Source organism: Triticum urartu, chromosome 2 (genome assembly GCF_003073215.2).
Source record: "Triticum urartu cultivar G1812 chromosome 2, Tu2.1, whole genome shotgun sequence".
In the NCBI taxonomy this organism is placed as follows: Eukaryota; Viridiplantae; Streptophyta; class Magnoliopsida; order Poales; family Poaceae; genus Triticum; species Triticum urartu.
Window position 1 is genome coordinate 245183107 of NC_053023.1, and position 13726 is coordinate 245196832.

General features: G+C 48.4%; 2 protein-coding genes across 2 annotated transcripts; both read right to left on the reverse strand.

The window, feature by feature from the left end:
• Window positions 1-5699: 5699 nt before the first annotated feature.
• Window positions 5700-6358, reverse strand: LOC125541454 (ethylene-responsive transcription factor RAP2-2-like). The gene has a single exon (XM_048704866.1). It carries the CDS (start codon window positions 6356-6358, stop codon window positions 5771-5773), a length of 588 nt encoding a protein of 195 aa, XP_048560823.1. The 3' UTR covers window positions 5700-5770.
• A 1037-nt stretch (window positions 6359-7395) lies between these two features.
• On the reverse strand, window positions 7396-8170 carry LOC125541455 (heavy metal-associated isoprenylated plant protein 46-like). Its single transcript, XM_048704867.1, has 2 exons — window positions 8006-8170; window positions 7396-7860 (listed from the first exon to the last, which is right to left on the reverse strand). Exons 1-2 carry the CDS (start codon window positions 8009-8011, stop codon window positions 7483-7485), a joined length of 384 nt encoding a protein of 127 aa, XP_048560824.1. The 5' UTR covers window positions 8012-8170; the 3' UTR covers window positions 7396-7482.
• Window positions 8171-13726: the final 5556 nt, after the last annotated feature.

Genomic DNA, 13726 nt, shown 5'->3' on the forward strand with positions numbered 1-13726 from the left:
AGACGACATTCCTATGTTCATAGGTGAAACATTAAACACTTATTAGTTCTATTAATTCAACTAATTCTGTTAATTCAACTAGTTCAACTAATTAATTGAACTAATTCAACTAAGCACTTATGGAAAATATATCTAATTAATTGAACTAATTCAACTAACTAGTTCAACTAATTAATTCAACTAATTCAACTAAACTAGTTCTATTCATTTTCTTACTAAAAATAAGGTAGCTAGTTCTATATAATAAAATGTTAATTAGATAATGAAATCTCATATAACTAAATTAAATATATATCTAACATATGTTCATATATAGGTGAAACATTAAACACTTACTAGTTTATTAATTCAACTAAATAAACTAGTTCTATCAATTCAACAAAACATTTACTAAAAATAAACTAGTTCTATTAATTTCTTACTAAAATAAAGTAGGTAGTTCTATATAGTAATATTTTGATTAGATCATCAAATCTCATATACCTAAATTTTCTTACCAAAAATAAACTTGTTGTATTAATTTTCATACTAAAAATAAACTAGTTATATTAATTCAACTACTTCAAATCTCATATATATACCTAATTAATATCTAGCAAATTCATCTAAAATTGACATTAATATTTAACATCTTTTCCATATTATTCATCTAGCTAACATTAACATTCTAACATTATCATCTACGTAATTTATCTAACATTAATCTAAACAACAGGAAATAGAAAATAAGTAAAAACAATGTGTGTGTGTGTGTGTGTACGAGCAAGGGGCGGCGGCGTACGGGCGGCGGCGGGCGATGCGACGGGGGACGGGCGGCGGGCGAGGCGGCGGCGACGGGCGACGGCGGTGCGACGACGGGTGGCGGGGGCGACGGCGGTGACGGCGACGACGGGTGGCGGGGGCGACGGCGGTGACGGCGACTACGGGCGGCGGGGGCGGCGAGGGCGGCGCTCGATGGGCGGCGGGCGCGACGAAGAAGTTGGATCGAGAAGAAGTGGTCGATGAAACTGATTTTTTCGTAAGTGCCATATATATAGGGGGGGTCTTTAGTACCGGTTGGAGCCACCAACCGGTACTAAAGGCCAATTTTCGCCAGGCCAAGGGGCGGGAAACGACCCCTTTAGTACCGGTTCGTGCCACGAAACCGGTACTAAAGGCCCAATCATTAGTACCGGTTGGAGCCACCAACCGGTACTAATGGTTGTGCGCTGCCACCGCGGTGCACAATGTTTAGTCCCACCTCGCCGAGCGAAGGGCAGCGCACTGGTTTATAAACCCAGCCGCGGCTGCTCCTTCGAGCTTCTCTATATATCTGTCTTCTGGGCCTAACTAGGACGCGCTGCCCTGTGAGTCTGCTGGCCTTCTGGCCTGCATTTGCACACCTAGGTCTGGCAGGCCCACTGGACGCGCCCCAACAAATTTTTTATATATTTTTTTCTTTTCTACTATTTATTTTCTTCTATTTATTTTTGAGTAATTTTTTATATAGTTTTTTTTTCTTTTCTGCATTATTTATTTTCTTCTATTTATTTTTGAGTAATTTTTTATATAGTTTTATTCTTTTCTGCTTTATTTATTTATTTCTATTTATTTCTGAGTAGTTTTTTGTGACCTTCTCTACTCTGATACTCCTAAATGATAATACCATTGCAAGTTTCAACATTTTCAGAATTCATTTTGTAGTGATTTTCAATTTCACGGTCATTTAGCTCTTTAAAGAATTAGGTAAATGACCGAAAAACAACAAATGATGTCAGAACATGTTGGAAATTGATGACGTCACTTTGAATGCTGCATACTGAACACAAAAGAAGTCCGGAGTTTAAATAAGTTTAAAAAACATTGAAATTCCCGTGTAACAGATGAGTTCTCGTCCGAAACCCTGATACTCCGAAAGAGTTTGTCCAGTTTGTACACGAAGTGCGTCCAGTTTTTGCCGTGACCCTCTCTACTCTTTCGCACATGCTATGCGGATGAAATGATGATACCATGCCAATTTTCAACATTTTCAGAATTCATTTTGTAGTGATTTTTAATTTCACGGTCATTTAGCTCTCTAAACAATTAGGTAAATGACCGAAAAACAACAAACGATGTCAGAACATGTTGGAAATTAACGACGTCGCTTTGAATGCTGCATACTGAACACAAAAGAAGTCCGGAGTTCAAATAAGTTATTAAAAATAAAAAAGAGGTGCAATGCTGGTTAATTTGCTTCAAGCCTTTCGGAATAGTGTAGACTGCACTGCACATAGCTCAGTGCAATCTATGCTATTCCAAAAGGCTTGAAGCTAATCAACGTGCATGTGAGCATTGCGCCTCTTCGTCATTATCTCTGCACTCACGGCTTATAAACCGCTCATACTGCCTCTCTCTTGGCGAGGTGGGACTAAAAATCAGCTTACTAAGAAACTCTAGTACCGGTTCATGCCATGAACCGGTACCAAAGGTCTTCGTGGGGGCCCCAGCCTGACCACAACCGCACTGGACTCATTAGTACCGGTTCATGGCATGAACCGGTACTAAAGGTTGCCCACGAACCGGTACTAATGATGCCCGTCCGCCTAGCCGTTGGAACCGGCACTAATGGTCACATTAGTGCCGGCTCAAATTCAAACCGGCACTAATTTGCTTCATATTTGACCCTTTTTCTACTAGTGTAGCAGGAGTTCCACTCAACCCTGTGTATATTTTCTCATCAGAAAATTTCATGGTCCTGTCCAAATGTTTATTCTATGGTGATCCCATATGTTTATTCAGATATTTTGAGAATACATAGCTCAAACAATATTTGGGTCTTACTGGGGTAGCACGTTTGACTGTTCATTTCTATTTGCGCGTTTACTGGATATTATCGAAAAAGGCTTTCGCCCCGCTTTATATATAAAGTATAGACCAACAGTGCCCGATACAACCACACTCACCCAACACAAACGCGCACACACAACCAAGGCTGGATACATAGGCGCTAAAGCAGCAACACACTCCCTAGCACTACAAGAGCCGCCGAGGGCTTCAGCCGTGAACACCACCGCGAAGAAGTGAAGCCGCATATGACGAACCGTGGGCTCCAAGGCGGCGCCTTCAAGAAGGATACGACACCGGAGCGCCGCCACCGCCCGATCCAAGGATCAGAGTTTCCCCTGGAGCAACACGACGGGCAATGATAGGAACGACGACGCCTTCAAGAAGGGAGCGATCTATGTCGTCGCCAGTCCGTCCGAATATAGAGTAGGTTTTCACACCGGCCAACCCTCACCGCCACCGAACGCCACACCCCTGCTACCATGCCGCCCACATGGCCGTGGCAACCGGACAGCACCGAGGCACGAGCTCTGCCCAGGAGCACTGTGCCACCACCACCAGGGCCACCGCCCCGGACTCCAAGATCTTGACACCAAGTCCCCCGAGCCCCACCGCTACCCCAACCGCAGAGACGGGCGGAAAGGATCGGCCTTCCGCACCCCTGGCCGGTCCCAGCGCCGAGACCCAATAGGCCGGCCACAACAAGCCTCCATCGAACCATCCTGCTACACCGGACGCGAGAGGAGCGCAATCCTGCTGTCGGGCGCGAGACGGGCCGGTCCTACTGCCGGGCGCGAGATGAGCGCAGTCCTGCTGTCGGGCGCGAGACGGGATCGGTCCTGCTGCTGGGCGCGAGACCAGCTCGGGTCCTACGGCACCGGGTGCGAGACGGTCGATGGACCGCAGTCGGGAGAAGGCCAACCCTCCGGCGAGAGAAGCGAACGGACACCGAGGAGAGGGGTCGGAGGCCGACACAAGCAACTTACAGACGAGCCGGCGCTAGAACAATCTGGTCGCCGCCGCAATAAACCTGCCACCACCACATCACTTGTGCCTCCACGCCCTAGTCAGAACCACCCGAAGCCCCGCCACCCCGCACCGGAGCAGCAAGGACACCGGCCGCAACACCACCACCTCCACAAGGTCGCCAGCCACCCCCGCCACCGGTGACCATTACATCCACCGGATCTGGGCCAGGACGCCCAGATCCGCCGCCAGCATGCACGAGTCCACCAGACCCCACGAGCCGCAGGGGGGAGAGGGGAGGAGGAGCCGTCAGCGGGCCACAAGGGCGCGGGGTGGAGCGCCAGAGCAGGAGCCGGCCAGGACCCGACGCCGCGGGCAGGAGGGAGGCAGCCCGCGATGCCATCCATCTGCGCGCAGGGGAGAACCGACCCGCCGCCGCCTCGGCCACGCGGCCTTCGGCCGGCGGCGCCCTTGGCGGCGGCAAGGAAGGAGGAGGCGGGGCGGAGGGCCGGAGGAGGAGGCGCTAGGGTTGCCCCCCGACGGCGCCCACGGGAGCGCCTCGGGAGGGAGAGGAGAAGTGAACTCTACCGCAAACACAAAAGAGTAGTTGTTTACTGGATATACAACCACTATTATTGCCAAATCATCATATGATTAGGTTCATCTAAAGATCATCACATGGACTAGATGACATACGCTCACTAAAGTTGTGATGTTTGACTCCTCGTCCTCACCATACGAAGCTGCACATGCACATGCACATAGGGTGGTGGCGTTGTCTGGTGCCGTCGTGGCATCGACGGCGAGCCTGGCAAGATGGATGCGTCAATACCTGCTCTGAAGATGGATTGGTGAAAGACGGGGGCGATGGCTCTGCATCGTGCGCGTGCGGTGCTTGCTGAGAGTGCGCCGGAGACGTGTGTGAGTCAAACCCGGCAATTCGGCTTGGTTGGGCCCTCCGACTTTAGATATTGGGCTTTGTTGTGAGGTCTGGATATACGGCCTCGACAATCTGCACTCCATCAAGTAGATAGGAGTAGCGACGAATGTTGTCAAGATGATGACTTCAGACTTATTAATGTATTAATTTGTAAGGTCTTGAGAATTAATTAATAAAATTGTTGAATGCATCGCCCTAATGCAGAGGTTAGAGGTCATCCTCTTTTTTCAAAAAAAGCTCTGATGCTCCCTGGTGAGTAAAATATGAAAAATGGTAAATAAATTCAAAAGATTTTGATTAGTTTCGTGATAAACATTGACGAATGTTTTAACTGCCTGCAAATCTTCATTCGAAATGAGGTCTTGGGAGAAAAATCGATGCTCCGAAATGCTTCCAACAATATTCTTTTCAATGATTTGAGCGTTGAAGCAACCATGTCATCACCAGTGAGACAACTATGGACCTTTCGTGGTACTGATATTGTCAATCAATATATGATGACTAAGCGGTCATAATCTCTAAATAATCAATATATGATCGATGGCCTACCGGCCATAATCTGCAAATTCTGATAGTCCAGAAACACAATTCTATTTCAGACAGCAGTGCGTCCTTAGTAAACAATAGGAAACGTTGCCATCTACACCACTAAATTGACCGTTGTGTTCAGTGGTGTCATTTTCATGAACGCATGATTTAATTCTTGGCCCTGAAGTTAGTTGGCTGATTCACAACTTTGACCATCTAACTACTTCTTTGCATGGATACGGTTGTACATAGACTATTAAGAGCATCTTCAATAGATGGTCCAAATTTTGACCGTCCAAAACCGAAGATGTAAAATTTGGACCGTCAAAAAGTGCGTTTTGGAGCTCTGAAAAAAGCTCAACTCCAACAGATGATCTAAATTGATGGTCTAAAAGAGCAACTCCAATAGATGGTCTAAAATAAAGATGTAGAACGACATACTACTAGTCCATTCAACATAGTTCAAACATCAAATTCAACATAGTTTCATACATCAACTTCAACTACTACTTATTCAAACTACTAGATAAACTACTCCTCATCGGAGCTACGGAACTGCTCCCAGAACTCCTCCTTCGTCGGGTCGTCGCACCCCTCCTCCTCCTCCTCCTCCTCTGAGAAGTCTGCCCAGTCCTCCTCGGAAGAGGACTCGATGGGGATCACCGTTGAGGGACCGGCCTCATCCTCCTTCTTCGGCCCCTTCTTCTTCTTCTGCTCCGCCTCACGCTTCCAGTAGTACTCCATCTCGGCCTGGACGTACTCTGGATTCTCCCTAGCAAACCTCGCCATCGCCTCCTCATCGGTCTTGCCAGCACTGACGACAACCGACGGCTTCTTTGTCTTCTTCTTCATCGTGATCTCCTTCATGTTGATGCCCTGCGGCACAAGCAACTCCGCTTCCGCCCGACTCTCGATCTCTGGAAAGTTGAGGTGCGACCGAGGCCTCTCGGCACGCCACACCGCCATGTCATAGGCACGCGCGGCCTCGTGGGCGGAGGGGTACGTGTCGATCCACCAACGCCTTCCGGTGTCGGAGAACTCCACTCCCCAGTTGCCGGAGGGCTTCTGCCTCACGCCGAAGAAGCCCGACTTGCCCTTCGGCGTCTTCTTCGGCGCCATCGGGAGCGGCATGCGGCCGGGGCGGTGGCGGATGGATCCGGGCGGGGCGCTGCTGCGGGGCGGCGGTGGCGGGCGGGGCGGTGGCGGAGCTGTGGCGCGGCGGCCGGCGGGCGGGCGGCGATGCGGCGTGGAAACAGCGGCGGGTGGCTGGGCCGGATCCGTGGCGGGCGGGCAGCGGGGCGGCGTGGAAACAGCGGCGGGGGGCGGGGCGGCGCTGCATCTGATGCGGACAGCGTGCGGCGGGGCGGCGGCGGGGCAGCGGCGGACGGGCAGGAGGTCGCCGGCGGGCGGGCGGGAACGGAAATGAAGTGGCGGTTGGGCGTTTGCGGTCGGCGGCTGGTTTTGGACCAGATGCATCTCGTGATGTATATTTGCATCGTGAGGTGTTGCATTTTACATCACGAGGAGGCCGCGTTTCAATTCTTTTTGCATATGGACCGTCTGTTGAAGCAGTGTTTTTTGTCTTAGACGATCCAAAAATTGATTTTTTTTACATTTGAACCATCTATTGAAGATGCTCTAAGATTATACAATAAGAAACGCAGACTAGGTCACTAGAGACTACTAGTACTGGTTTACAGTCTGACTCTTCTGACGGTTAATTTGTCAGGATGTAGTTCTGTTTCTACTGTAAATTTGAACCTAGAGCAACTGCGTAGCACTCTAATTATTGTGCGGTCTGTCATTTCCCGTCTCCTGATATTTGACAGTGCAGATCTAATTTAGTACTTACGGGACCGTGGTTATATGGATCAACTCGAATTATTAGCCGATCACATGATTAGATGGCATTCGCCACAATGTGGGGCTGAGGACATCATGGTATGACGTCCTACCTTTTCTTGCAGATGACGCAGCACTATCTATCTATATTGCTGTCCTGTTTGGCTCCTCGCCCTCACCGCATGGCCCAGCCCCAAACCACATGTGGTTTATGAATGGACTGAAGCAAGCGCCTGAGAACTGAGATTCATATAGCCATGCATGGCGTTTGCTTCGATTTCAAACTGGAAATTACCCAAGCGAACTCGTAAATAGGTAGAGTATCTCTCGTCCTTTTCATTTCCTTCAATGAATTAATAAACACGCGCATGTAGCTATTTCTAGTCGCCGACAGAATTAAATTACATGGTCCGGCAGTTGCCGGGCTGCTCGTCGCAGAAGTGCGGCGGGTACTGGTGGGGGTAGTAGGAGCTGGGCGGGTAGAAGTACGGCGGCGGGTGCACGGGCACGGGCATGGGCGCCGGCGGCTTCGGGTCCTCCTTCTTCTTCTCCTCCGGCTTCTTCACTTCCTCCACCTTGATGATTTGGGCGTGGCCGAGCTTCTTGCGGAGGCAGCTGACGAGGCACACCGGGTCGACGCCGTCGCCGACCACCTCCAGCTGGTCCCTCGCGTCGCCGGTTATCCCCATGGATGTCACCCCGGCTGCTCTGGCGGCCATGGTGAGGGCTTTGGACCTGCTCTTGTCGCACGACATGCTCAATTGGATGACAATCTTTTGCTGCAACATCAAGGAGGAAAGCGATGGATCAGTCGTATGCTTCAGCTTCAGAGTAATGTATCGATTGCTCAAAACTAAACTGATAAACAAAGCAAAACGAGAAGTACACAGGAACTAGGAGAAGAAACTGAATAGGGTTCCTCACCTTCATTGCTGGGTTGTAAGATGGCTAGCTATCAAGGAGAGATAGAGATTTGGGAAATGCTCGTGTTCGAGCGAGGCTATTGGTTTGGGTAGCTATTGATCGGTCTTCTGCAGATGCAAGTATCTAGCTTGTGATGATTTGGTGAAGGGGATAGCCGCCTGCCCGCCTTATATACACGCACGCAGTGGCCGCGGGTGTGGGAGCAGAGAATTAGAGCGATGTCAGTATGAGGAGTGAAAAAGTTGTGTGTTGCAAGAAGATTCGTAGCAGCAGCGGTGGCACCAGTTGAGCTCTCTCAGTGAGTAAACAACTGCCCAACTGGGTGTCTGGGTTCCATGCATGTAAACGCGTCCTCATCGCAATCACAAGCTCTCAGTTGAATTTTCCCGATCGGCACGCTACACATGGAGAGACATTTTTCAATGATCTGCCCAATTGTATCACTGATTGGCCACTTTGGACGCTCCACCGAAGACGCGGCTGCGGACATAACTATGTAGGCCGGGTCGATCGGTTAGCATGAAACGGGACAAAAATGGCATGGATACAATAGCAGCTCAGGTTCAAGCGATCGGCGGTCCTCGATCAGCTCACTCAACAATAGTTTTGTCTTAGGAACACGCGGGAGGAGAGGGGGCTCACACGCTCACACCCAACTTTTTCACAACCGCACGCAATTAATAAGCAATTCTTCTGATTTTTCAAGAAAAGAGAGTGTTGCAATGCTGCTCGTAGTGGGGAGTGCCCCGCATATATCGTGTCTATGATATTAGCGTACAATAGCATTATATTATAAGTTAGTATTTTAGGATATTTCATTTGTTATCTTGTATAGCACATAGTAACACATTTCTTTCTTTCCAATCGGCATTGCTACCTATGCAAACCGCATATGCACGAGCAGTTTTAACATGGCCCCTTTTACCTTACCTCATGAAAGGTAAGGATATAGTATAATAAACCTGAGTAGTTGATTTAATTAAGTAGTGGGCACGAGTAATTAGCATGTGGTAATTAATTGGTTCTAGCCCATCACCATCTCCCGGTTGCGCACTTAGAAGTAGAGAAGGCAGAAGGCTCCATCTCAAACTAAGGAAATTGAATCACTTTATTTCACAAATCTCGTGCGAAATCGACATGGAGTGAGAACCATGGTAAGATGTCCTCTACTGAATCTCTCTCCATCCGAGAAATCTTCTCCCGAAACACCGCTCAACACAATCTCTTTCTCCATGGCTCCGAGCACAAATAACAGATTTTATGCTTTGGAAATGAGCAAAAATAGTTATCTGCCATAAAAATCTTGATTGTTGTGGAGGATCTAGCATTTTTATTCACGACTGTGCCACCCATTTGTCATGGATGTGGCTAACTCATGTGTTGTTGCCATCACACTTTCCACGATCCCAGTACCTAGATGCGATGTGAGACTGTTGCAGCACAACCATCCCTCTGTGTCATGTCGTCATACATAATTTGCATCTTCGCACTAAAGCCAGCCACCAGATCTGGAGAGACGGACCCTCACAAAGACCTTTTGATGGCCACAACAACCTGCAACGAGTCTGCCACCACCTACAGGGGTAGTCACCACAAGGACCAACACCGCCGACAGAGCACACAACACGGACTATACCACCTCGCTAGAGAAAACTTTACCCAGTCGCGTCAGTCCTGGTGCTGATATGGCCAAAGCTGGAGCACAATAGGTTGATAACGATCACCAATGTACGCCCGTGCGGAGCACAACAGCTGCTAGGTCAAGAGTGCACAAACTAGATCGGCACCGCGTCTACTGACCGAAGCACTGTGGCACCTCGAGCATGCCCGCCTGAGCCAGCGCGAGAATCCGGCTATGCCTAGCGTGATCACGACCCGGAAGTCACCAAGATGCAGAGGACCGCCTCGATGTCGTGCCCCACACCACACCCGTAGAGAACTAGAGCCCTGTCGCCACCTTCCTCAGGGCCGGCCCGAGCTTCGCTGGTGGGCGCCCTCCAGCGGCGGCAAGATGAGGGACAAGGAAGATGAACTGGCGGCGCAAGGGTTGCTAACCCCCGAGTCGCCGGAGGAAGGTGGCGCGGGGGCGAGTCCTTACTAAAACACCAAAAAACAATAATTTAAAGCACGGTTAAACAATACATATTTGTATCAAATATATAAATCTTATGGTAGAAGAGAGCGTTATCAAATTTATAAGATTATTATGTGGCCAAGCATCAATTTTCAAGAAGACCCCAATGATTCATGTGGTCCCCTATTTCTGTGCCCAGGCGGTATGAATGATATCAGCGACCCGGTCTGGTCTCGCCATGTAAAGCTCGTTCACATGTCATACATCGACACCTGACCTAATGAATCAGGTTAAACTAATTCCCGCAATGGTAAAAGTGGAATCAAATCAAATTAAATACTCCACCAGTTTAGAGCACATACGTAACCTGGATCTGAATGCATGCATCTATAAATATAGTTGCGCTTTTGTACATATTTATTGTTATATTCTTTGTGTACACGTTCGCTATTTTCAACCGCGGAACCTTCGAAAGTTATCGTCGCGTTGTCCGCTGAAAGGGGACCTTTCATGGACTCCTGGGCGGGTATTTAGTCAGTAGTCAAACCTACGAAATAATCAATGCATGATGACCATACAGAATTCGGCCGTAGCTAAGCTAGTCCACACGTTGTACTCCCTCTGGTTACATATTAGTTGTCGCTTCAACGGATATATCTAGCACTGAAATACATTTAAATACATTCATTTCAGAGACAACTAATATGAAACGGAGGGAGTACTAAACTAGTACTCCTACATAGTACAGTAGTACCATGCAACACGAGTCATACGTACGTACAAGGTCAGTTTAGCGGTCAACAGGACATAGATGTAGCCATTGACTAAACACTTCAAGTGTCGGATATATCACCCACCAATCTTTGATTAAATGCTTCAAGTGCCAAGTGTAGAGTGTTGCTAAATCTTAGTCCAGTAAAATTTAGCTATGTCTTAGTTGATGCTATATTCGTGGTTGTATATATGGGTCGACTAAAATTATCACCCGATCATATGATTGGATGACATTTGTGTTGGAAATATGCCCTAGAGGCAATAATAAATTGATTATTATTATATTTTCTTGTTCATGATAATCGTTTATTATCCATGCTATAATTGTATTGATAGGAAACTCAGATACATGTGTGGATACATAGACAACACCATGTCCCTAGTAAGCCTCTAGTTGACTAGCTCGTTGATCAATAGATGGTTACGGTTTCCTGACCATGGACATTGGATGTCATTGATAACGGGATCACATCATTAGGAGAATGATGTGATGGACAAGACTCAATCCTAAGCCTAGCACAAGATCATGTAGTTCGTATGCTAAAGCTTTTCTAATGTCAAGTATCATTTCCTTAGACCATGAGATTGTGCAACTCCCGGATACCGTAGGAGTGCTTTGGGTGTACCAAACGTCACAACGTAACTGGGTGGCTATAAAGGTACACTACGGGTATCTCCGAAAGTGTCTGTTGGGTTGGCACGAATCGAGACTGGGATTTGTCACTCCGTGTAAACGGAGAGGTATCTCTGGGCCCACTCGGTAGGACATCATCATAATGTGCACAATGTGATCAAGGAGTTGATCACGGGATGATGTGTTACGGAACGAGTAAAGAGACTTGCCGGTAACGAGATTGAACAAGGTATCGGGATACCGACGATCGAATCTCGGGCAAGTATTGTACCGATAGACAAAGGGAATTGTATACGGGATTGATTAAGTCCTTGACATCGTGGTTCATCCGATGAGATCATCGTGGAACATGTGGGAGCCAACATGGGTATCCAGATCCCGCTGTTGGTTATTGACCGGAGAGTCATCTCGGTCATGTCTGCATGTCTCCCGAACCCGTAGGGTCTACACACTTAAGGTTCGGTGACGCTAGGGTTATAGAGATATTAGTATGCGGTAACCCGAAAGTTGTTCGGAGTCCCGGATGAGATCCCGGACGTCACGAGGAGTTCCAGAATGGTCCGGAGGTAAAGAATTATATATGGGAAGTGCTATTTCGGCCATCGGGACAAGTTTCGGGGTCACCGGTATTGTACCGGGACCACCGGAAGGGTCCCGGAGGTCCACCGGGTGGGGCCACCTGCCCCGGGGGCCACATGGGCTGTAGGGGGTGCGCCTTGGCCTATATGGGCCAAGGGCACCAGCCCCTAGAGGCCCATGCGCCAAGAGAAGAGGAAAAGGAAGAGTCCTAAAGGGGGAAGGCACCTCCGAGGTGCCTTGGGGAGGAGGGACTCCCCCTTGGCCGCACCCTTCCTTGGAGGAAGGGGCAAGGCTGCGCCCTCCCCCTCTCCCTTGGCCCTATATATAGTGGGGGGAAGGGAGGGCAACCATACCTAAGCCCTGGCGCCTCCCTCTCCCTCCCATGACACATCTCCCTCCTCCCGCAGCGCTTGGCGAAGCCCTGTTGGAATCCCGCTACTTCCACCACGCCGTCGTGCTGCTGGATCTCCATCAACCTCTCCTCCCCCCTTGCTGGATCAAGAAGGAGGAGACGTCGCTGCTCCGTACGTGTGTTGAACGCGGAGGTGCCGTCCGTTCGGCGCTAGGATCATCGGTGATTTGGATCACGACGAGTACGACTCCATCAACCCCGTTCTCTTGAACGCTTCCGCGCGCGATCTACAAGGGTATGTAGATCCGCTCCTCCCTCGTTGCTAGATGACTCCATAGATAGATCTTGATGACACGTAGGAAAATTTTGAATTTATACTACGTTCCCCAACAATTTGTCACAATTTGGGGCAAAGGGTATCGATCATGGTGTGACGTCCTAGCTTTTGTTGCAGGTAATGTACTATCTATCTTTCTTTCAAACACAGTACAGACGCAAGCGCTTACATATACGCACATACACGTATCCCTATGAACACACACAACCAATCCCTATAAGCACCTCTCAGATATTGAGTCGTATCATTTTGAGATTTTACGAAGTCATCGTTGCCGCTTCGTAGTCGACGGAAACGTCTTCTCCCACTAAATACGCATCGCCGCAAATACTGAAATAAATCCAGAATAAATGCGGTCATCAGGATTTAAACCTAACTTGGTGGGCTGTGTCATCCTATACATCTAACCACATGTTGGTCGAAAAATGACTTCAGTGCACGGCGTCCACTGGTATGTATCCGCACCTCCTGTTTGCAGGTGGATCACCAGGCCCGTATCTGGACAGGTGCAACTGGAGCAATGGCACAGGGCCTCAAAAAATTAGGGGCCCCAAATTTTTCCTAAGTACCAGTACTATTATTTTCCTTTAAAAAGCTAGTAGTACTATTGTTACTTAAGGGTTAATTGATTCTAAAAAATGGTCAATGAAAGTGTAACGAACCCTTAATCAGTACAACAGAAAGATGTTCGGATCGAAAGATAGTACAGTATATGTCATAGTACTAAATTTTTTATTTGGCAAGGAGCAATTCTTGAAAAACGTAGGCAAACATAAAAAGAATACATTTTAGGCTTTTTCATCCATGGGAATTTGCACAGGGCCCCAAGTTTTGGAGGTACGGCCCTGTGGATCATCCCCAAGCATTAACTGCGCCTGTGTATAAAAACATTGCAGTTCATTCCACGTTGCAGTATCTCACGTGGTTTCCACCGTATTGCCCTGATTTTGGTCCTGGACCCCGCGGTCGTC